This window comes from Podarcis gaigeae (genome assembly GCF_964106915.1).
Source record: "Podarcis gaigeae genome assembly, chromosome: 1".
In the NCBI taxonomy this organism is placed as follows: domain Eukaryota; kingdom Metazoa; phylum Chordata; class Lepidosauria; order Squamata; family Lacertidae; genus Podarcis; species Podarcis gaigeae.
The window spans coordinates 72,234,924-72,259,651 of NC_139678.1; the positions used below are offsets into that span (position 1 = coordinate 72,234,924).

A 24,728-nucleotide genomic window follows, 5' to 3' on the forward strand; every position below is an offset into this window, starting at 1 on the left:
ATTAAAAACAATAACACTGTAGATCATAAACAAGGATGTTTAACATTTATTATTATATTTATTACATTTATTGGTTGGTTACTACAGAAAATGTATTGAAGCAACCAACAATTGGAGAAAAACACAGAGTTTATTTGTTGTCAATGTGAGACAATAAACCAGAGACTTGGAGCATGAATTGAATACTCAGGACTGTAGGGGGCTATGGGTTGAGATTTCACTTAAACTCAAGATTAGGCTTAAGTTGAGCTGTCAACCATTTGTGAGATTTGCTGAGGTGCTGTGCCTGTTTGGTTTTCTGTTTACCTCCTGTATTTTAACCTGGCTTACTCGTGAGCACTCCTCAGCTGCCTGAGAAATGAGGATTTCTTTTGACGCCACGGATACGAGCTTCGAAAGTTTATTGCCTAGTACTCAGCTACGTACAGGAGCTGTTTCTTGGTCGCAGTTTTTTTATTTATTTATCCCGGTTTAACTACTCAAGCTGTTGAAGTTGACTTTTTGACCATGCGAAGCTTCCGTGCATGTCCACTATCTACGTCAAGTCCAAATCCATAAGGGAAAGTGAAACCTTTCACAGGAGAAAGACGATTGTGGGAACCTGGCGAGTTCTTCGCGTGGAAGGAAAACCGCGCCTCACCAGCGAGACCCATGGACTGGGGAGGTGGGTTGGCGGCCCGCAGGTGTCTCCTGCTCGGCTTCTCGGTGTTCCTCTGTGGCGGCGGCGTCCTCCAGCCGGCAGGTAAACAGAGCGGGCGAGGGACGTCGCGGCTGCAGCTGCTGCTTCCTTTAAAGGCCGCTCGGCAGCCGCAGGGCGACTCGCGCCGTGAGTTCGGCTCCTGCTTGGGGGGAGCGCGCGGAGGTCGCTCTCGCCCCGGGGGAAACAAGCGGAAACTCCTGGATGTAGGGGAGAGCTAGTAGGGGAGCTGAGTGGGGCAGCACAGGCCACCCGCTCGCCCTCTCTTGGAGAAGCGAGTTTTGTGACAAGGGGCGAGGCGGACGCTAACTAACGAGAGTAAGGCGGACTAAGGGGAACACTTGTTTGGAGCAGAGGAGGAGGAAGGGGGCGCTTTGTAATTGCTTCTCCGTGGAAAGCCCAGCTCCTCCTTGCGCCTCTTCCTCGCGGAAATGGTGCCCACTAGGCTCGACATGCAGTTGTGCTTTTGAGACTAGGGAGTTTTCTCTACCTATCTCTGGGGCACGGATTGGAGCCATAACGCGTGTGGAAGGAGAGAGAAACCCTTAACGGAATCCAGACTGGACACCCGGCCTCTTCAGCTTGCATTGGGGAAGCGGGAGAAACCACTAGCTGGTTTCAACCGAAGTTTCCCCCTCGGTGTGCTAATTTCTAGCGCTTGAGGAAAAATCCCTGAGAGCGGAGTGTTAAATCCATCAATCAGCTGCGTTACCGTCTGGATCCACAGGGGGCACGTTTTTTTTTAAATTATTATTATTATTTCTTAACTAATTTTTTATATTGTACTGCCCTTCATCCGAGGATCACAGAGCGGCTTACAATATAAAAACACAAAAATACATATAATAGTAACAAACTAAAGCAATAACCCCCTCACAGGTCATATAGATGGTTCAAATAGCCAAAGGCGTGGGAGAAGAGGAATGTTTTTGCCTGGCGCTTGGACGTAGCCAAGGAGGGGGTAAAACAATAGAAATACTTAACTGAGCAATCGCGTTGCTTCTGCCCCCTAACAAAAGCCCTGCCTCCTTCCCCCCCCCCCCCAAATCCTGGCTATGCCCATAGCCTGGCACCTAAAGATATGTCACAAAGGCACCAGGCAAGCCTTCCTGGGGAGAGCATTCCACAAGTGGGGAACCACCACAGAAACGGCCTGTTGCCAACCTCCAGACCTCTCACAGAGGGGCACACGAAGAAGGGCCACAAATGACAATCATAGGGTTTGGGTTGGTTCATATGGGCATAGGTAGTCCTTGAGGTATTTCAGTCCTGAGCCATTTAAAGCTTTGTAGGTCAAAACCAGCACTTCGAATTGGGCCCAGAAACTAATTGGCAGTCAGTGCAGTTGGGCTAGGATCAGTATAATATGCTCAAACTGTCTTGCTCTGGTGAGCACCACCTGGAGTTTCTGAACCATCCTCAGTGGCACTCCCACTTATAACATGTTGCAGTAATAATAATAATAATAATAATAATAATAATAATTTATTATTTATACCCCGCCCATCTGGCTGAGTTTTCCCCAGCCACTCTGGGCGGCTCCCAATCAGTGTTAAAAGCCGTACAGCATTACATATTAAAAACTTCCCTGAACAGGGCTGCCTTAAGATGTCTTCTGAACGTCAGGTAATTCTTTATCTCTTTGACATCTGATGGAAGGGCGTTCCACAGGGCGGGCGCCACTACCGAGAAGGCCCTCTGTCTGGTTCCCTGTAGCTTCACTTCTCGCAATGAGGGAACCGCCAGAAGGCCCTCGGCGCTGGATCTCAGAGTCCGGGCTGAACGATGGGGGTGGAGACGCTCCTTCAGGTATACAGGACCGAGGCCGTTTAGGGCTTTAAAGGTCAGCACCAACACTTTGAATCGTGCTCGGAAACGTACTGGGAGCCAATGCAGATCTCTCAGAACTGGTGTTATGTGGTCCCGGCGGCCACTCCCAGTCACCAGTCTCGCTGCCGCATTCTGGATTAATTGCAGTTTCCGGGTCACCTTCAAAGGTAGCCCCACGTAGAGCGCGTTGCAGTAGTCCAAGCGTGAGATAACTAGAGCATGCACCACTCTGGCGAGACAGTCCGCGGGGAGGTAGGGTCTTAGCCTGCGTACCAGGTGGAGCTGGTAGACAGCTGCCCTGGACACAGAGTTAATCTGCGCCTCCATGGACAGCTGTGAGTCCAAAATGACTCCCAGGCTGCGCACCTGCGCACCTAGAGGTTAGAGCATAGGCAACAGAAGTTAGGCTTTACCTGTCCAGGCAGGGGGCGCAGGTGGGCCAGCAGCAGGAGCTGATGGAAGGCACTCTGTGCCACTGGGGCCACCTGAGCCTCAGGTGACAGCAGTGAATCCAGAAGCACCTCCCTTCAGAGGGAGTGTAACCCCATCAGGAGTTTTGGCAATTTGTGTGAAAATGAACAAGCCTTCATTCCTGGCTAAAATTTGGCCCTTTGGCATGCTGTTGACTTTCCAGAAGCCCTAACTCAGCAACAGGAAATTCTCTGGCCTCTAGATGGCACTGTGAATCCCAGAAAAACAGTTCAAGTTGAGAAAGAGAAAGAAAAAAAACCAGTCGCTAAATTAGAATAACCCTCAAGCCAGAGCAACAGCCTAATAACAGTTAGTGACAGGATATCAGTTTGATCTTTTCATTGCTAAAAACCATATAGGCTACACAAACATAAATGAAATATAGAAAAAGAAAGGGATCCTCAACATTTTGCCCTTGTTTATCCTAAAGTATTATTGACTGCCCATTCCCCAGTGTTAAAGATTAGAGCAAAGTTCACAGGTGAAATATAGGAGACTATGGTTTTTGTTTTTTTGGTCCCATTTTACTACCAGGAACCCTGGTGGAACCATCTACTGGAGGATCAGGTTAGTTGAATCCAACACTATATTTCTAAAAGGGTCATTCCACACCAAATCACCTGGTGCCATGTGCTCTCACAACTTATATTTTCTTCAGGTTTCTTTTTGTTATGTGTAGATACCTATGAGATAACCTCAAATTATTTTTAAAATACTTTTTGATTTAAAATTGGGGGCAGGATAATTTTTTTTTTAATTTAAATTTTCACGCAATTTAGGCAGGTGGTGCTGTGGTCTAAACCACAGAGCCAGGGCTTGCCAGTCAGAAGGTTGGTGGTTCGAATCCCCGTGACAGGGTGAGCTCCCATTGCTTGGTCCCAGCTCCTGCCAACCTAGCAGTTCAAAAGCACGTCAAAGTGCAAGAAGATAAATAGGTACCGCTCCAGTGAGAAAATAAACAGTGTTTCCGTGCGCTGCTCTGGTTTCACCAGAAGCGGCTTAGTCATGCTGGCTACATGACCTGGGAAAAGTGCCTGTGGACAAATGCCAGCTCCCTTGGCCAGTAAAGCGAGATGAGCGCCGCAACCCCACAGTCGTTCGCAAATGGACTTAACAGTCAGGGGTCCTTTACCTTTTTAGGCTAATGCAATTTCTGTGTCAGAAAAAAACCTCCTATTTCACTTATTTTTTAACCGATTGGGCCTATTTTGGTATCAAAATAAAGGTAATTGTGGTCTCTTTCAAAATAAGGTATAAAATAAGGTGTCAAAATGGTATTAAGTGTCACAGAAAAGGATCACCGACCATTCAATAGGAAACAAAAAGCTATTTTGTTTCCCATACATTTAATATGGGCAGTGATGAATCATAGCCTTCTACTGTTAGAAAGGTCAAAAGACTATTTGCAATAATGCTATTTTTTTCTTTACAAAGAATCTCTGAAAGTGACAATGGAAAGTCGGATGGTGGCAGTCTTGGATACAGATGTGATGATACCATGTGAGATCTCTGAATACAGTACTCCAGAGCTAAAGATTGCAAAAATAGCTGTTGAGTGGTATTGGAAGCCTTCTTCCAAGGGAGCGAAAAATATAGTGTACACCATTGTTTCTGGAGTGCCTAAATCTTATAGAAACGGTGCAAGAATGGATGAAAGTGAACTGATAAAAGGCAGTGCTGCAATTTCCCTCCCCCAAATACAAATTAGTGAAGAAGGAATATACATATGTTCTGTGACTGTTACCCCAGATTCAAATGAAGGAACCACTGTTGTAGAGCTAATTGGTAAGTATTTATGTTGCACAAGTTTGTAGAAAGCTTACAGAGAACGAACTTATACATTTCAGAATTTCCCAGTAGCTTTAAGGTCTAACTAAGCATTATATAAGGAAATGTATGTGATATCACCCATCTTTAGAGAAAAGTCACTTTGCAAGACAGTAATTTAGAACAGTGAACTATGGGGGTGGGAGAAGCATTCTTAATCCTTTCCCCCAGGCATCAAAATACATTCCAAGCTGCTTCAGCCTCCCCCCCCCCCCGAGATGCAGGTTTGGAACCTTGTAGGGGTGGTTTGGTACAGTGAGAGGAAAGGAAAGTGTTAAACTTCTACCAAAATTTCTTAACTATAACTCACCTGCTTGGGAATCATAGAACTCTAGAATTGTAGAGTTGGAAGGGATCCCAAGGGAATCTCTACTAGATCATACATGGCAGGTGGCTATCCAATCTTTGCTTTAAAACTTCCAATGAAGGAGTGTCTGCTACCTTCTGAGGGAGTCTGTTCTAATGTCAGACAGCTCTTAAGAAGTGTATCTCTTCAAAAAAAAGTCACTTTGTGTTATGGAGAGGTATAGCTGACTCATTAAAAGTTTTGCTAAGCAATTTATTATATACCAAGTGGGACCTGCCATAAAACGTTGTATTGTGGAGTCCTCCAGCCACTCAGGTGGTATCCAAGATACCCCATTGCATTCTCTCTTCATCACCCCAATTTTTCATGCTCCCCGTCCCCAACAGGTTGTCAGTATTTTGTGGCTACTAAGCATGCTCTTTTTTGGGGGGGGGGGTGCCTCCTTAGATTTCCCCCTGTAGCTGTTGTTTTACTTCTGCATGCTACTATCTCCTCCTTGTGTCTTAGTAGCCTTCTTTTGGTGTTGTCACTCAACACCTGAGCTCTATTTGACAGACTGATATTATCATATATATTTGAAACACTTGAAGCCAAAGAATTGGCTGGTTAGTTCAAATGAATATTTGAAAGTTAAGTCCACTCCCATTGCTTCTTTGCCCTCACTGCGCTTTTAGAATTGACAGATCACAAAAGCTACACTAACAATAGAAGCTGCCACTGACATAATTATCTCCTCGGGGTCTAGGTTCTAAATTGTAATAATCCTATATATATATGTATGTATATATGTATACCTGTAAAATTTGTTCTGTATCCTTCAGTGTCAAAATGCTATGAAGGCAGCTTAACTACTTAAACAATACAATGATAAATAAATAGCAACAAAAATAACAAAGCAGAGGAATAAAAAAATACCTTCATATCAATGGTGGGGAAAAATAAACCAGGTCCCTTCAGGTCCGTCATTTACCTTTCTGCTTTTTCCATCCAGTTGTGCAGAGTCTCTTGTAACTCTAGTTTTGCCCAATTTTGGTATTCTCCTGGACTCATTTCTTTAGCTCTCTGCCTCCACCATTATTTCCCCCCAAGTTCCTTCTTGTTTACTTCTATTACCACCAAGACTCTTGACCAGCCTTCTTAGTAGGCTTCCCCCCTTCCCACTCATAGCACACAGCTCCTCTTGACCCACAAAACACCTTCTTCAGGACTTGCCCCAGCCATCTCCTTCTAATTAAACAACCCTCAACCCTCAACCCATGTTTTTAATTTAGACCATGTCCTTCTGAGAAATCAGGAGTATGAACTATGACTTTCACATCACTTTCAACCAGCTTTTGTCTGAAAAACTGTATAAAAATGTAGTAAAAACAGAAACAATGACACTTTTGATTATCTCCATGCAGCTCAACCTTCAGTAAAGCTGTCTCCCAGGACAGTTGAAGTAGAAGACGGCAAGGAGAAGACCCTGTCATGCACAGTGAATAAATTCTATCCTCTTTTGATTGAGGTTCATTGGGAGAAGAAATCTGAACGTGGCAATAACGAAGTTGTACCTGCAGATGATATTTGCACAGGGGTACCTGTGAAAAATGGAGATGGCACTTTCAATGTAACCAGTAAACTGGGGCTACAACCATCTTTACAAGATGATGGAAATGTCTATAGTTGTGTTGTGGGACACAAATCATTTTTCATACGGCAGGCCTTCAATGCCACTTTGATAGTAACAGGTATTCCTTCTGTTGACCTTTTCTGCCTGTGTGTGTTTGTGTATAATAGTGGGTCACATCCAACTGGTGTACTTCCATGAGTGTAGGGGCTTTTGATCCAGAAGGGGAGGGGATATTTGCCCACACACCCTGGAGCCTTCAGCATCTTCCACTAATTCTGCCCTATGTTCTGAAATGTAGCCTTCTTCTTTCTCCAAAGATTCATATTGTACTTACAAATGCATTAGTCTTTGGGACTTCCATGCTAGGGCATCACAAGGAAAGGGATAAAATATATTGTAATGCCTTTATACAAATCTATGGGAATACTGTGCACAGTTCTAGTTGCTGCATCTCAAAAAGATTATTGTGGAACTGGGAAAGGTGCACAAAAAGGGCAACCAAAAATGATATTAGGGATGGAACAACTCCTTAGTGAGAAAAGGTTATGGCACTTGGGGCATTTAGTTGTTTTTTTTAAAAAGGGCAAATATGAGGAAGGGACATGTTAGAATTGTATAAAATTATGTGTGATATAATTATCTGGGATGCGGGCGGTGCTGTGGGTTAAACCACAGAGCCTAAGACTTGCTGATCAGAAGGTTGGCGGTTTGAATTCCCGTGACGGGGTGAGCTCTCGTTTCTTGGTCCCTGCTCCTGCCAACCTAGCAGTTCGAAAACACGTCAAACGTGCAAGTAGATACATAGGTACCGCTCCGGCGGGAAGGTAAATGGCGTTTCCGAGCTCTGCTCTGGTTCGCCAGAAGCGGCTTAGTCATGCTGGTCACATGACCCGGAAGCTGTACGCTGGCTCCCTCGGCCAATAAAGCGAGATGAGCGCCGCAACCCCAGAGTTGGCCACGACTGGACCTAATGGTCAGGGGTCCCTTTACCTTTATGTGTGATATAGATGGAAATTAGTTCTCCGTTAACACAATCTGGGATCATCCAGTCAAGTTGACCGGTGAGAGGTTCAGGGCAGACAAAAAGAAGTACTTTTTCATGCAACATATGCTTAACTTACAGAATTCACTGCCATGTGGTGGTCTGTTGATGACCATTAGCTTAGATGGGTTAACAGTGTGATTGGACACAATTGTGGACTGTAAGCCTACCAATGGCTACCTCCAAAATCAGAGGTAGCATGCCTCTGAATATAACTTTCTGGCAAACAACAATATGAGAGGTCTTTATGTCCAGTTTGGAAACCTTATGCTAGACCAGATTAGTCTTTGGGCTGCTCCAGCAGGACTTTTCTTAAGTGCAGTTGGAATAAATGGGGCTAAAATAACTTTGCCACGATTGAGTAGCTGAATATGAAATATTACTTCTCATCAAAAGGTTGCAACAAGGCTGAAACATTTTGCTATTTTGTGTGATAAGTACAGTAACAAGAACAATTTCTCTCTCTTTACAGAACCACCACCAAATTTCACCTGGTTGGCTGTGATACTTGTTTTATTATTACTTGGTGTGATTCCTGTAATTCTGTACATAATGTACTTTAAGAAAAGTAAGTAATGGGAAACATTTAATTAATTGATTATTTGATTTTTTTCAATTAAGAGAATTCTATACTATTCATCAAAGGTGGTTAAGGGTGGTTTACAAAAATAGATTAATATGAAACATAATACATGCACGTATTCATTATTATTAAAGTAAAATTAGTACTTTTGTGAAATCTTAATCTTTGGTCAACGTAGGTCTGAAATGACAGTATTAAAAAAATCCCAGGCACCAGTACGCCAGGCACCAAAAAATCTCCTTGCCTGTGGTTAAGAATTTTGACTAAGTTTTTTTTTTAAGTGGCTAAGATTTCTTTGCTGAATCAATTGGGGAAAGGCCATAACTCAGTGATAGAACATCTGTTTTGCATGCAAGAGGTCCTAACTGGTTACAGCTTCAGCACTATCTTGGAGATGGATGGCTGTCAGTGACAGAGTGGTGGCCCTATGCCCCAGATTTATCTGCTCACTAGAAAAGACTCATGGAGTCTATACAACTGAAGCTACTATTTGACATTGCAAGTGCTCAACTAGCAACCAATAACATCCACATAAAGTAAGTCCTGGAATAAACCCTGAAGGTCATTTAGTTCAAGCCCCTGTCACAGATAAAGCACTCTTTCTCAGCTCTTTTGCTTCATTCTACATGATACAGAAATAGCACACTCTGCAAGATTCTTAATTCAGGGCTACAAAGCTAACCAAAATACTCGGGTGGGATATGTACAAAAGGAGTAAGAAGGAATGCTTAATCTGCGACTACCCTGCACTGAACAGGGAGTTGGACTGAATGACCTTTAAGGTGTTAAGGAATATAGCTAGTGTGTTAATTTCATTAGTGAGGGAAAAGCTGTCTCACTCTGATTCATTTCCAAAATGCACCTGGCTCAATTTGACTTCTTTATCAATTTACTGGGCAGATTTGGTTGCCATGTGTCCTCTTATTCATTGTGTCCTCTTTTTCAGGGATAACATTTCTGTCCGGGTGGATTTTTTAAATATGCCCAAATGTCTCTGGCTATACTTTCTGGATGAGACATAGACTTGCTTTCCTCTTCTCTTCACCTGTCCCCCTCAGCAATATATCACAGCTTCTATATCCTACATATAGTAGAGATATTTAAAATGAGAGTCGTCATAGCGTTCTCTTTGTTGCTCTTCAAAATATGGCTACCTTAGTAAGCATGCAACTATATGTATAAAAGGGCTCGGATTAGAGCATTGGTTGTGGGTCAGTGGCTGTTATCAGGAAGGGATGGATCATTGTGAAACACTTTGAGGAGAGCTCATCTGAAAAGAAGGCTTGCATCTGGATTTTGCTCAGCAAGGATTTTGAATTACACAAAACCTTCTGGGACCAAAGAGAGAAAAGCCTTTGTGCAACCTGTATATAGTGTGTAAATATAGAGCGTGTATTTTGTGTGTGTCAGGTAAAACAACTGCTTAAAACAAGAACTGTTTCGGATTGGTGAGCTAAGCAACTTTACTGAAGCTTCCAGGGCACACACAGAGAGAGCAAGATTTATAGATTGAAGATAGCACCCCACATCACCATAAGGTTCTTTTAAACTCTTATTATTCTGTGGGAAAGGTGCACATAGCCAGTACACTTCCATCCATTCTGTGTTAATGGGTACTCATAACATATCATGGTGGCTTCTGCTTAAGGTGGAACTAATCACAACATAGGACATCTACTGCGTATCCATCCATATTGTCTAAATAACACCTCTGTTGAGGGTGTGACCTTTAACAGCTGCAAAACCCAGCATTTTGGAGCTTAAGAGAACATGGAACTTAATACAATACATTAGGTTGTTAGGTTTTTTGTTCACTGAACTCTCACTATTCAGTGTCTTATTGCCGCAGAGGAATTATGGAAGGAATTATCCTCCAAATCAGAATGATTCTTTGTGCAAATTCATTTGCTGCAAACATCTTATTAAAATCCCTGCTCCTACCTTCTGGCTTTCTATCATATCATCCCCAACCCTTTAAAGCTTTAAACAGTCTTTGTTGAACTGGCTTCTTTAGTAAGGCTGTTGCTATACTCAACTGAACCTAACCTCAAAAATAAACTCTTCCTAATCTCACTGAGCCAACGCTTCATCCAGGACTGTCTTTTTCTTCCAGTTATGCTTTACCTGATCTGTACTTCAAGCACTCTGGATAGGGACTGTGCCACTTGATCTATGATACAGCATCTTGCATACATCACTATTCACCATGTAGCAGTCACTAGCATTTGCAATAGACTGAATGTGATAATTACAAAAAGGAAAAATAATGCTTAGTTGTAAACTGCAGCAAGAATGTTCCTCTTACAGATGACTTGTTCTAATAGTATCAGTTGAAACACTGCTTCAAGTTTCTACACCTGAAATTCTTTGTTTTGTTCTTTATAGTTCAACCAGGGATATTTTCAGCAACTGCAAATAAGGAATTGAAACATTTGGAAGAAGCACTGGTGGTGTTCCTGCTGCAAGGCTTTCGTCCAAAGCCTTTAGAAATAGTTTTTTTCTTAAAACTCCAAAGCAGGAATGAAAAACTGAAACTATGCTCTTGGAATACTATGACAGGCAGCAATATTGAACACAGAGAAGATATGCCTCTTATCACTGGAAAAGAAGAAGAAAGTTCTGATCTTGACAAGACGTTGAATACCATGTTTACTTTTGAGCCAGTTTTGCAAGTAAAACAAAGGCGCACTTTTGACGTTTCCTGCAAAGTCAACATAGTTCCAGATGTAAAGCATCTGGAGGAGTTTGAACTTATACTTGAAGTTAGACATGAGGCCTTTTCAGATCGTTTGTCTACTGAAACAATATCATTTAAAGTCATAGGTAAGTAGGAAAGATAGGCTGAAATGATCACTTAGAATAATACTGTGTATTTTACTGGCTATTACAGTGGTACCTCAAGTTAAGTACTTACCGTAATTTGTTCTGGAGGTCCATTCTTAACCTGAACCTGTTCTTAACCTGAAGCACCACTTTAGCTAATGGGGCCTCCTGCTGCCGCTGCACCGCCAGAGCACAATTTCTGTTCTCATCCTGAAGCAAAGTTCTTAACCTGAAGCACTATTTCTGGGTTAGCGGAGTCTGTAACCTGAAGCGTATGTAACCTGAAGCATATGTAACTTGAAGCGCCTGTAACCCGAGTTACCACTGTATAAGAATTCTGTCAACAGATGAAAGGTGAGAGAGCTGCATGAATGCAATGGGATACTTTCTGCTGCCAATGATGATACAGAAAAGGGAAACAATGCAGGATTGTAGCTAAACTCTTTGATCAGTCTACAAAAAGTGAATGATAAAATGGGAGAGCAGCACAGGTGGCTTGTGTGGAGATTATTTCTCTTAATCTTGTTCAGTTTGACTAGTTTTTATAATTTGTGAGCCCGTACGAAGGGCGAAGTGATGACCTTTAAAGCATTTCATGGTATAAGGCCTGCATGGGATTGTGTACTCCCTGCCTTCTTCAGATCAGAAATTCATATGTGGACAAAAGAAAGTCCATACTTATTATCTTCTCCAATTGCAATCTACTTAATAGTAATATCACTTTTTTTTGTATGTATACATTTATTTACTTACTTACTTACTTACTTACTTACTTACAGAATGTACTCCCAAAGTCTCCAAAATTGAATGTGAGCCCCCTGTACCAGAGTGTGGGAAACTCATCACATTATCTTGTTTAGTAGAAGATTTCTGCCCACGGGAGTGTGACGTTTGTTGGCTAAGAGCCAATAACGAGCCTTTGGATGCTATAAGTAACACAGAGGAGCCACAACTGGACCCAGGATCAAATCTGTATTGCAAGAAAAGCAGAGTATCCTTTATACCTCAACCAGAAGACCATGCAGTAGACTTTATTGTCCAAATCAACCATTGTAAAAAAGTTATAAGACATAGTTACCTACTCATGTTAAAAGGTGAGTACTCGGCAAGTTCTTGTGCAATGAACAACTACTTGTGCTTTCTCTCTAAATAGTTTATCTAAAACTGGAAATACATAATGGAGTTGTTTCCTGTATCTGTATTTGTTGTGGGTCTTTGATAACTTGTATTGAAAGAGATCACTTGTATCTCTTTGTCATTAGGTGATGCTATCGTGGGTTTGTCCCATGGAAAATATGACTCAGAGACTCCTTGCACAGAAGTGTCAAGTCCTTCATAAAATTAGTTTAGAAGTTTTTCTGAGTGAAAAAGCAAAGCAAGTTCATAGCTGATATGTGCATCTTCGTAGGAAAATTATAGTGTTTACTAGTGGCACATTGTAAACATGACAAGCATTATAGTGCAGCCAATTTAAAACATGAATTAAATGAGAAATCGAAGCTCTCATCTGTTTCAGTCCAGAAGGTCAAAGATGGCACACTTTGTATTCCAACCGGAATAAAACACAGCCATGTATAATCATATGCATTTAATAACAAATAATATATATGTGGATGTCATATACGTTAGAATATGTTACAGACTGCCAATGCTCTCCTGCCATTATATGCATACTCTTGTCATTTCTCCATATACCGTATTGTGCGGATTTGAACTAATTAAATCTGAAAAGCTTTTAATTTGTAGTTTTGTGAGATTGCTGTGATTTTACAAAAGATCTGACTCCCAGAGTTCATTGGGAGAAGCCATAACATCTAAACCAGGCAAACTTGGTAGTTTTGACAAGACTGTGGTGTTAATTGCTCATTCTATCCTATAATTTCAACCAGGGTTGTAGTGAGAGTGAAAGGATAAGCAACTGTAATTTTTCCAAACCTAACTCTTTTTGAGAGAGACTGTGTGTATATATCCATGTGTGTATCCACTGAGGATAGGAGTTCATGCATCATATGAAGTAGCCTGTAGTCCATGAAAGTTTATGCCATGATATATGTGTTATAAAGTGACACTAGGCTAGCTTTTGCTGTAACATACTAAAGTGACACCCCATCTGCCATTTGTCACTTCTGATTTACTGTTTTGCAATACCAGATGTACTAGCATTATTTGAATTTAAACTAAAAAAATTCCTTCCAGTAGCACCTTAAAGACCAACTAAGTAAGTTCTTGGTATGAGCTTTCGTGTGCATGCACACTTCTTCAGATACACAGTGTATCTGTATCTGTGTATCTGAAGAAGTGTGCATGCACACGAAAGCTCATACCAAGAACTGACTTAGTTGGTCTTTAAGGTGCTACTGGAAGGAATTTTTTTTGTTTTGACTATGGCAGACCAACACGGCTACCTATCTGTAAATGAATTTAAACTAATATTTTCAATTGTTTGTTTTCTCTGCATCTGCATTTTTTAGGTTACCCCAGAGTTACAGATATTACGTGTGAACCAAATTATCCTAAATATGGAACTACATTGTCTCTAACCTGTAAAGTCACAGATTTCTTTCTTAGCGACATAAATATTCAATGGCTTGATGGGGGTATTGAAATAAGTAAAGGTGTGGTCACAGAGGGGCCAGTCAAAGACTCAAATGGCTGCTTGAAGTTGTCTTCTAAGCTCCAGCTGATACCAACTGCTTTGGATCATAATAAGTTCATTATTTTCAGTGTGACATATGGCGACCTGAAAAAGCCAATTATTAGAGATGTGTATCTAAAGCTCCCAGGTATGTACTGAAAATCCTTTGGGATCTTTCAACTTTTGGCAAATGGCAATTTGAGCTTGTTTATTTAACAAAATTTGTAAACCACTTAATTTTTAAAATGTTGTTAAGTGATTGTAAAAATGTCTAAGTGGTTTACATAAAATAAAATGTATATTAAATTGAGGATCAATGTAGTATTATGATATGAAACAGTTCCCTTTGCAACAAAGGAGGTTTGACATGTTTGTGTACTCTAATAGGTATACCGTATAGCTATGTCTCTACTAGCAGTCATGTGTCCCTAATATCTGCCAGTTTTGTTTGTTTTTTGAAAGTCCAAACTTCCTTGCAGACTTGCATTTAGTAGTTCTGAAGATTCCCTGGTAGAAAAATCAGGTAAATCTAATAAAAACTAAAAAAAAACCAACATATGTTCACACATAGGCACTGATGTTACTAGTTCACCCCAAGTTTTTTGAAAATCAAAAACCATATTCTCGGATCTATATTCATTGAAGATGAATATCCTTGCAACCCTGCTGATCTGAAGTGTGATTTAAACAATGACACATTTAAATCCTTCATAAAATTCCTGTATTTTTTAGAGGAATGTTATAGGATAGATTCACATTGGGGAAGGGCATTAGAATATCCTAGGATTAGCCCCTAGCATTTCCAGGCAGGGCTGGAAATATCCCCTGCTTGAAACTGTGCAGAGCTGCTGGCAGACACTGTAAATAACACTGAACTAGATGGATTAATGGACTGAGTTGGTATAAGGCATATTTTATGTTCCTGTTGTCTTGTATTGTCACTTCAAGTACATCCTTTCCTTTCCTCCCCATTTAGTTCACTGCCCTGAGATGTCTGAAATAAAGGCAACACCAATGCAAAACAGCGAGAGCATCTCTTTGGAAACGGTCATATCAAATTTTGCACCTTGCAACATAAAAGTGACATGGTATGAAGAATGGGAAAAAATATCTGAAGACAACCCCAGGAACATTCAGATTGGAGAAAACAAGTTAGGTTATTTTGTAAGCAAGTTACAGTTTAGTCCAAAAGGAAAAGACTCCAAAAAGACAATCAGATGTGAAGTTTTTCACCAAGCGACACAGGATTTTAAAGAAACAAGCTTTGTGTGGGAAAGGAAACGTAAGAACTTTTTTTTAAATGTTTTCAGCGCAGAACGTACAGAATTTATGTAAGGGATTCAGACATATCCCTCCAAAAAACACTGCTAATGGGGGGAAAGGTGATTCCGCTTCTCAATTAAGCACTTCCGTTACTTAGGACTCAGCTACATTAGTAAAAAAACAACAGTGTTTTAAATGCATTATAAACATGGAACACCAGGTGGCACTGAGGAGCACAATGCTTTTCTATGTGTTTTACGTAGAGTTTTTTATTTTGTTATAACAATTTAATTTATAATTTAATTATAGCGTTTCCCCCCCTGTGTGTAGATACACCCTCGGTCATGGCTGAAAGATGGCTTTGTAGTCTTTTGGGTAGCTTATGATTTTCTCATATTTAATAATATTCTTCAGAAGACAAGTGTATCTGGTTGTTATGAATACAAAAGTCAACATAATGCTCTTACAACACACCTGGTTTTAGAAAATTTGTCTTGAATTCAACAGAGAACTAGATTTTGAATTTTTTCCATGAATATTGCTCTGACTGTATCTCTCCCCACTGCAACCCCCCAAATGCTACCCTTGGAAGGCAGTTGGCTAATTGCAGTTGAAAGCGTGTTGATTCAGTTGAGTAGCATTTTTGCTGTAAGTATTTCTGTTACGTGACATGATGCCTGCCCAAGGCCTAATATGTTATTTCTTCTTTTAAACAAGGTTACTTTGATAGCCTTGAAGGAGTGTCTACTTTACCAGTGAACAAAAACCACGTTGGTTTAAGTGAGTATTGCACCTCACGTGTAGGTAAAATGCAGGTATATGACACATTGACTCAGTGGTTTCATATCCTGGTTTGTAGTCCCAGTTAAAATCAGAAAACTGTTTAGATGTTTCTTGGAGGAGGTAGTGGGAGAAGAGAGCACTTGGACAATCTTTGTTGTTGTTTAGTTGTTTAGTCGTGTCCGACTCTTCGTGACCCCATGGACCAGAGCACACCAGGCACTCCTATCTTCCACTGCCTCCCGCAGTTTGGTCAGACTCATGTTTGTGGCTTCGAGAACACTGTCCAACCATGGACAATCTTTACTCTGCCTTATAAACCATTATTTATTAAAGTGAGATCATTACATCTCAACCAGACAAGTTACTCTAAACGTGCACATTATTTTCATAAGGGATGATCTGAAAGATCAACTTAGTCCATTCTGTAAAACTTGTACTCAGGGATCTGCAAACTTTCTTTTGGCATAAAAGCCTGCCACTATTTGTGGCCACATTGACCACTCCTCTCAGCCCTCTGAAATGCACAAGGAAACAGGAAAGGGTGCAGAGGAGTTCTCATGTCATGCTTCTATTTACGCCATTCCTATTCTGCTTAATGTATGACAATATATTTATATACCACTGGATAGTTTTTAAAAATCATAAAAAGAATAAAACAATAACAGGTTTGACCAAACAACTATGTGAAACATTAGTTTTAAAACAAGTAGTTTATGAATTTATATGCCACCATTAATATCTTAATAACTGAGTCTCTAACAACTGATAAAAGATACTGCAGACATATGAAAGACATTCATATATGCTTAACTGAACAGATGAAAGTCCATCCAGACAAAACTACAGATTGGGGCTTGAAGATAAAACTGTAACCTTGTATTTATTTAGGGACCTGACATCCCAAATAGTAAGAGTTTTAATATCCTGACTTGGCATAACTGCCCTCTTTCCAGCTATCCTTTTACCTAGGTGTTTATTCTCTCCATCTCAGTTGCCCTCGCTCTCCTGTCCTGGTTCAGTTCTTCATCTTCCCTCCTCAACAGATTCTCAACAGCTGTCACTTACTTTGACTCCAGCCAGCAATCCATTACACTCCACTGCTGTCGGACATTCTTACAACCACTCTAGTTCTCCAGTGCCTTGCTATTCCTTTTTAATCCTCTGCCCTTAATTGCCAATGTCTTGACTGTAGCTTCCATTCACAGCACTAAGCAGCGGCTGGGTAGGGAACAGACATAATGCAATGTGAACATAAAGTTCAAATTATCTGACTTGAGGAAAATATGCAAAGGATTGGAAACTGAACATCACAATCAGGGATGCTTAATGTTAGCGAGATGCCTCTTCCAGGTATGTACTTCAAGAGCAGTTTCCTATTCAATTTCCTATTCCCTCTCTCTAGATCCTAAGCCCCCCATTGAAGAACCAGCTCAGCCTATGAAGATAGAATGTGTCACCAGCAACCCAAAGGCAGGCGAGGTGACTCTTCGCTGTTTTGTACCTGGAATAAGAGCAGAGGATGCCATTGTTTGCTGGTTTAACGGAGTATATCCAGTTGATGATAAAATACAGAATGAAAACTGTGGCGATGGATCTGGTTTTATTTCGGATGTGATCATTACAACCGAAAAAGATAAGAAAAAATATGAAATCAGATGTGCAGTTTATGTAGATGCAAATAATGAAATCTTGGATGAAACCTTTGATTTAGAACTTTGAGAAATCATTGTATAAAGACAATGAATATACAAAAAGAACCACAGGAAAAATCTACTGCAGGCTGCTTTCATACATCCCCTGCTTGCTTCCATGAGGTGTGTGGGTCCTGTCGATCCTGTTTTGTGGGCCCCCACAAAATTGATGGGCATTCCCATTCAAATGGTGTATGTGATTGATTATGTAGGGCGGGGCTTACCTGGGCTCTCACAAGATTTTATTCAAGTTGGCACCCCTGCTTTGAAGCCCTATGTGAAGAAAACCTGATTATATCAATGAGGTTGTAATGTATGTAATGAAATAATATAATGAAATACTGTATAGCATAATATAATGTATGGGGGGTGATGATGATGTTTAAAGTCTCCACTCTGGTTCAGTGATAAGCTGTAACAGGACAGTGGTAGAATTTTCAGTACACAAAAGAGGGACTGAGAGTAAGGATATTTTAATTGGTGGATATATCTAGCTGAGCACTGGCCAGCAAACCAAGTTCAGGAGTTGTCGTTGAGCAGGACAGGAAGGAGTAAAAATACAGTTGCACTTAAATAAATAAGTAAAGGACCTAGCTCAATGGTAAAAGAAGGGCCATAGCTCAAGTGCAGACCTTGCTTGCAGAAGGCCCCAGATTCAGTTCCCAGCATCTCTCAAGTAGGGTTGGGAGGCACTCCTGCCTGAAACCCTGAAGAGCTGCTTGCCTGTCAGTGTAGACAATATTGAGCTGGATAGACCAGTTGTCTATCTCAGCGTAAGGCAGCTTTTGTGTTTCTATGTCTGATAGAAAAGGCTTCTAGCAGTGACCTCATTGGTTAAGGCTTAACTGGGATGGAAAGAAAAGGGGCAACCCGTATTACTATGTTGAAGTAACTAGGTAACCTTGTCCATAATAATGAAACAAACAAATGTTGGTATATTTGCTTAATATAATAGCTAATTGTTAAGTGTCTAGAGGGAGTAGGGGATGGTGGCCATGGCACAGATTTAGGAGAACTTTTAGAGTGGAAGTTGAATGTTATTATTTTAGAGAACGTGGGGAGGGGTCCCTCCCCCCCACCCTGCATAATGGCTTGAAATTCAGTTTTCAGAAGCTTACTCCCAAACAAACCTGCCCAAGTAATGAGCTCATCTTCAGGGGCCTTGATCAGAAGTTAGACAGCTGGCAGAAAGGGGTGGGGGAGCATCTTGTAGAAGTGTCTCTTCAGAGATGTACAACTGGTGCCAAATAGGGATGTGAGCACTTGCAGCAAGGAGCACCCCTGCTCAAATTAAAAAAGCAGTTTAAAGGCAGCATAGTCACTCTCGGAAGCTTCCTCCCTCGATTCTGCTCCCTCGAGCCCTGAGCTCTGTGCCTTCTATCACACACTTGAGTGTCATGTTCAGGAGAGCTGCTGTCCTGCCATAGGACTGTAGGAAGTTGTTGCATACTGAGTCAGACTATTGGCCCAGGTCGCTTAGTATTATTGATACTGACTGGCAGTAGAGTTTCAGACAGGGCCCTTTCTCAGGGTCTAACTGGAGATGCCATGGACTGTAATTCCCTTCCTTCCTTCTTGATTCTCAAGGTGAGTGTTTTCTCCTTGAGGACAGGTAGTGAGCATTTGCTGAAAGTATTGAAGACCGCAACAGTGTCATGCTATGCAGGTTTACTCAGAAGTAAGTGCCATTGTGTTTGGTAGGGCTTATTATTGCACGCCATCCCACTGTCCTAGCAGTGTGAGATTCCAGGTGCTTACCTGGGGCGCAGTTTCCTTTGGAATGAGGGACAGCAGAGACTCTAGTGACTTCAGTATATATGTTTTATTTAGAAATATATACAACCTGAGCCTACGATGGAGAGGCTCACAGCATGGCGGACTGATGTTCTGAAAAAGTTGTTTACTATATCAGGAGACTGAGAAGCAGTGCTTTTTTCCCCTGGGGGCACTCAAGGGTATGCAGTACCGGTGCCTTTTTCGTCTCCAGATGTTAAAAGTGTGGCACATGCTGTAACAACTTCATGGTGAGTACTGGCACCCTTTTTCCTTAAAAAAAGAGAGGCACTGCTGAGAAGCTTTCTAACTAACAGACCATTGAGGTAGGGGCCCCCACCCATTTGGCCTCTGACACAGAGCCACTTCCTTTGTTACCATAGCAGTGCATACTTAGGTTGCCAGGTACCAGGCCTGGTTATTCCAACAATTGAATCATTGCGGGATCCAGGGAGTAGGACGGACTTGCGCATACAGCCTACCCCCCCTCCCACCAAAACTCTCAACAATATTTTTGTACACTGCCTTTATATTTTTCATGCAATGTCTGTTTGCAAATGCTTTTATAAATCAATAAAATTATCAGCAAACCTATTCTGGAGTTGGTAAGTTCTGAATGTTACTCATGGTGAGAACAGGTAAAATGAATCTAAATCTCTACTGAAAACATTCTCCAGTTTCTTAGAATTTTCATTTCAATACTTTGTTTTGAAAGGTGATGAAAAGCTAACATCTTTTCCTGCTGTGGGCAGTTTCCATTAGTGCTGTGACAGATATTACAGTAAAAACATAAGAAGAGCCCATTGGATCAGGCTAATGGTTCTTCTGGAATTGCTAAGAATGGTTACTGATAATAGTTTCATTAATCTTCAAATAAGGACCAGAACACAGTAAAAGTAAATAACATCAGAAGATACTGTTGCAATAGAAATGGATGTTCTATCTTAGCTCAGATGTTTCAAGCAAGTTAGGCATTTGATCTACACATATAAACGGGTCTGTGTAGCTTGATAAATTGTAAGTACCTGTAAATGCACAACTCCATATCATGTCAATTGGTTAGGTTTTTTTCCGGACTATTGTGCATAGGCTGCTCGGAGCATTATTTAAAAGAGACTTGGCGCTGTTAGAATTAAGAACAAGCATAATTCCAACTGATTTTAAATATTTGAATGGGATATTCTGTTATTACTTTAAAATGGTTTGCAGATGGCATGATTCATCTTCGTACAAGTGCAGCCATTCACCCATGGAGGAATCAGGTCAGAACCCTGTTCCAAACATATACCCTCATCTTAACATGCCCGTCATTGTTTTTTGAAAGGCAAGTAGAAAACAGCTGATTTAAAATACCTCAGTCTGGCACCACAACTGATTTAGCATCCTTAAAAGTTTACCATGCTTCACTCTTTGAATGGGTGTTTGCAGTTTCCCCTCATCTGAAGATTCACGAAGCTTGCATAAATTCCTTCTCAATCTCTTCTTGTCTTTTAATAGCCTGTGTCTGGGACAGAGCATGCCATTTAGTAACATGTATCCCATCTTGCTACTGAATCAAAAATAGTACACAGAATCATAGAGGGAGTCCATTAAACATTTACTGCTTTGAATTTGCCAACTGGCTCTCCCAACTAGTTTTCCCCTGAAGCAAAGCTGCCATAGCTCAGAGTGCAAGGATTGCTTGAAAATTCTCTCCATTGTCTGCCCTGCCTAATTTTTAGTCCCCCAGAATGATGCCTCAGTAAGGCATGCTTCGGGGTAGTCATTTTCCATTTAGGATAGTCTTTGCACCATTTACCGGTAAAACTCCAAGGGAGGTAGAACTTTTAATGATTCCACTTCTTCTATGATAGTATGTAAGTAATGGAGGGGAAATCCGCTAGATGGCACTCTCTTTCAGAATTTTAAACATTAGTAGGAAATCGCTTACAACCTGAAAAGATTTCTGTGGAGCCTCTAAGGCAAATAATAAAAATAAAAATAAAAATAAAATATTCAAGGGCTGTATCTGGTTCACAGGCTGATGGTTGCATTAAATCTGTTCAAGCAGATTTAGATCAAGAAAATATTTTTGTTTACTTGTCTTGCTTTTAAGACTTGCAACTAGCAGCCAATGCTCTATAAATGATGAAATAATCAAGATAAAAACAGCAGCCTCAAACTCTTGAGTCCCTTTATTCTGAACCTCATGATTTTCTTTTACGAAAATACTAAGAAAATATTTCATATGCAGGAGGTGGAAGGAACCTGCATTGGAACCTTGCAGTCCAGGAATAAAATTTATATAAAATTTTCAAATGCATGATTTTACTATGAGCAATACCTTTGTGGGGATTTTTTCAGTACTAAAACAAGCATTATGCAGGCAACAGTTCAATAAAAGATACAATAAAAGGTGATTATAAAAGCTGAGTAATGCTATCTAATAAACAAGCCTTGTGTTTATTATATATTATTAGTACTACTCAGTAGGCTACCAAGAGACAGCTCACTGAAGGCAGGCACTTCTCTGACATGGAGATCTTCTTGAGGACATACCAAAGGCTTGAACAACCGTGATCTTATTTCACTGAACCTGGATTCTTCGCATTGGTAACTCATGAGGAGGCAAGTAGTTGTGAATTTCCCTCCTGCCCTTCACAGAAGTGCTGTCTTTAGTGAAGCAAGCAATAATGGAAGTCTTGCTGAATTCTGTGAAGCCAAAATTCTCCTGTTTATTTTGTGTGTGTGTGCTGACACCTCAATCAGCTCCTCCTCCACTGGCAGACTTTCAGCTTGTTCCAGCAGACAGAAATATTGCTGTGAAGGAGCTGCACAGCGAAGGACACAGACTTTTAATGTCTTCCGTTTTCTCCTAAATGTTCTGCCTTGTGAAGGCCATACCAAATCTGACCTCATTATTTAATCTGCCTTGGCTACTCATTCAAGGGCTCCTGAGGTGCCAGATTTGCCTTTATGGCACTGGTTCCGAACTTCTGCAGCTTTAAGGATTCAACAATTAAATGCCAACTATTGCTCTGTGCCACTGAGTTGAGGCTGGAGCTCAACAAACTGAGAGCAAGGTTGCCAGCTCTGATGCAATGGGAGTACCTGTGCTCTTGCGCCCTAGATTCCATTCTATCCCCTCTGCTTGGAGGAAGAGAAACTCTTCATTGTTCACAGGTGACTCCTGCCTATCCTCACACAGTTGTGCCATGCAACCATATACAGTGGTACCTCGGGTTAAGTACTTAATTCATTCCGGAGGTCCATTCTTAACCTGAAACTGTTCTTAACCTGAAGCACCACTTTAGCTAATGGGGCCTCCCACTGATGCTGCGCCGCCGGAGCATGATTTCTGTTCTCTTCCTGAAGCAAAGTTCTTAACCCGAGGTACTGTTTCTGGGTTAGCAGAGTCTGTAACCTGAAGCGTATGTAACCTGAAGCGTATGTAACCCGAGGTACCACTGTAGATCTTTCAGAGGAGGGATGTTCTCTGGTCCTCTGCATGGTGTTGTTATAAGGTATGCAGGATAGAGCAACAGATTCTGCCTTGTTTTGCCAAGCATAGTTTAACTGTCCATCTTTTGCCCCACTCTTGATCTAACGGATCAAGGCAAGTTACGCTTCTAGTTTGAAGTATGTATCTAATGTACATGAGGATCTTTGCAGCAGCAGAACTAAATGGACAGTTGCTGCTGTCAACAGTGAGAACAGATAGGCCTGGATTCAGTTCCCTACACTCCAAATAGATTAGTGCTGTCAGAGTTGGCATAGCTGATCTTCTCCTTGGCACTGCCCACGTCTTCAGCCTTAGGTGCTGGATGTGGGTATTGTTGATCACCCCACATTTCACACAGCACTTTTTGCTTTCGAATACACAATCTAGAAATGAGATCTGTTTCCACAAGCCCCCTTCCTTGGATATATATCACCCTTCCTGGATACAGAGTTATAGTGTAGCAAAGCTTGGGTTTTTCTTTCATTATATTGGGATTTTAAAAGCTCATATTTTTCTTTACTGAGAGAAGCTGATGAAAAACTGATATAACTTTGCCTGTATTGTGTTTGCCTCTCCTCATTGGAATTCTTTTTAGTCCCTTAATTACTAACCCGTTGGGTGGGTGGGGGGGAGGCTTTGGTGGGACTGCTCCTACCCTCCTGATGCCAGGACTCTTGCATTTAGCAGGTACATCTTGGACAGAAATGCAAAATCAATAGGCATGCAAATGCTGTGATGAGAGAAGCTTCAAAGAGCATAGAATTGTAGAGTTGGGACTACGAAGCTCATCTAGTCCACCCCCCTGCAATGCAGGAATCTTTTCCCTAATGGGGGCTCAAACCCACGACCCTGAGATTAAGCGTCTCATGCTCAGTTGCAACGTTTCGCACAGGAAAAAAGGAAGTGGAAACCCTATTTCTGTGTGAAATTAATTTCACATTTATATTTGTGTATGCTTTTTTGGCATCAGAACCACGTTTCATAAAACCGCTGTCTAGTGCTTTCTTGCAATGGCATTTGTATTGCTTTTTCAGATTAGGTTAATATGAATCACTGAACATCGCTCAAAGCATATTTGTGGCTTGCATTTAAAAGACCATTAATTTGAAATGAATGAAAAGTTATGTGATCCAATTCTCATTTTAGCATGAGATGGTATATTCCAAACCATTTTTCTTATTCAAATTGCATGCCATTTATTAGAACCTTAGGACAGAAATGATGTTTAAATCAATCTTATTTAAAGCACATTTTTTAAAATATTTCTTTCCTTCTTTGACATGTTCCCATTACATTTAGAGGATATATTTATCAGAGACGTGATACTTGGGCATTTGAGTCAATAAAACCTATTTATAATTGCATTTATCCAAACTTTCTACAGGGGCTTTGCATGCCCTAGTCAGACAGGTGAGGTTGTAATACAATAAGTTCAGGAATAAACCAAGCTGATCAACAACCCACAGAAGATCTGGATTTTAAATAATTTTGGTCTAAATGAGGCTGAATCAATTCTGATAAATAATAATAATAATAATAATAATAATAATAATAATAATAATAATATCAACTAACTGTGCAACTTTGTGCCTGTCTACTCAGAAGTACTTAGTGCCAGGTTCTGTGGGACTCACTCCTGTGTAAGTGTGTACAGAATTGGAGTTGAAAAGCAAGTTGACTTTTTTTTTTAATGGGCCAGGGGTAGTCTTCGTAGATTTCCCACCTTTGTGCTGACAGCACTTTGATGTTTCAGGACAAATACGCCCTCTGTTCAATTTCTATCACTAAGCTGGTTAAGAATACAGAAGCCATCATAACAGAAGGAAAAGGTACATCTTTACACGGAACTAAGATGGTGAGTATGCCTTAAACTGGGTTGTGGACTGAGCTAATTGATAAGGTTACAAGAG

General features: G+C 41.0%; 1 protein-coding gene across 2 annotated transcripts; it reads left to right on the top strand.

The window, feature by feature from the left end:
• Nucleotides 1-549: 549 nt before the first annotated feature.
• NCR3LG1 (natural killer cell cytotoxicity receptor 3 ligand 1) lies at nt 550-19,499 on the top strand. Of its 2 annotated transcripts, XM_083699958.1 has the most exons (10): nt 550-742; nt 4,433-4,783; nt 6,536-6,862; nt 8,259-8,354; nt 10,755-11,192; nt 11,972-12,286; nt 13,664-13,975; nt 14,804-15,109; nt 15,808-15,870; nt 17,276-19,499. In XM_083699958.1, exons 1-10 carry the CDS (start codon nt 652-654, stop codon nt 17,590-17,592), a joined length of 2,616 nt encoding a protein of 871 aa, XP_083556084.1. In that variant the 5' UTR covers nt 550-651; the 3' UTR covers nt 17,593-19,499. The 2 variants fall into 2 exon arrangements, with proteins under 2 accessions (XP_083556084.1, XP_083556085.1); XM_083699959.1 differs by lacking the exon at nt 15,808-15,870 and having other exon boundaries at nt 14,804-15,145; nt 17,284-19,499.
• Nucleotides 19,500-24,728: the final 5,229 nt, after the last annotated feature.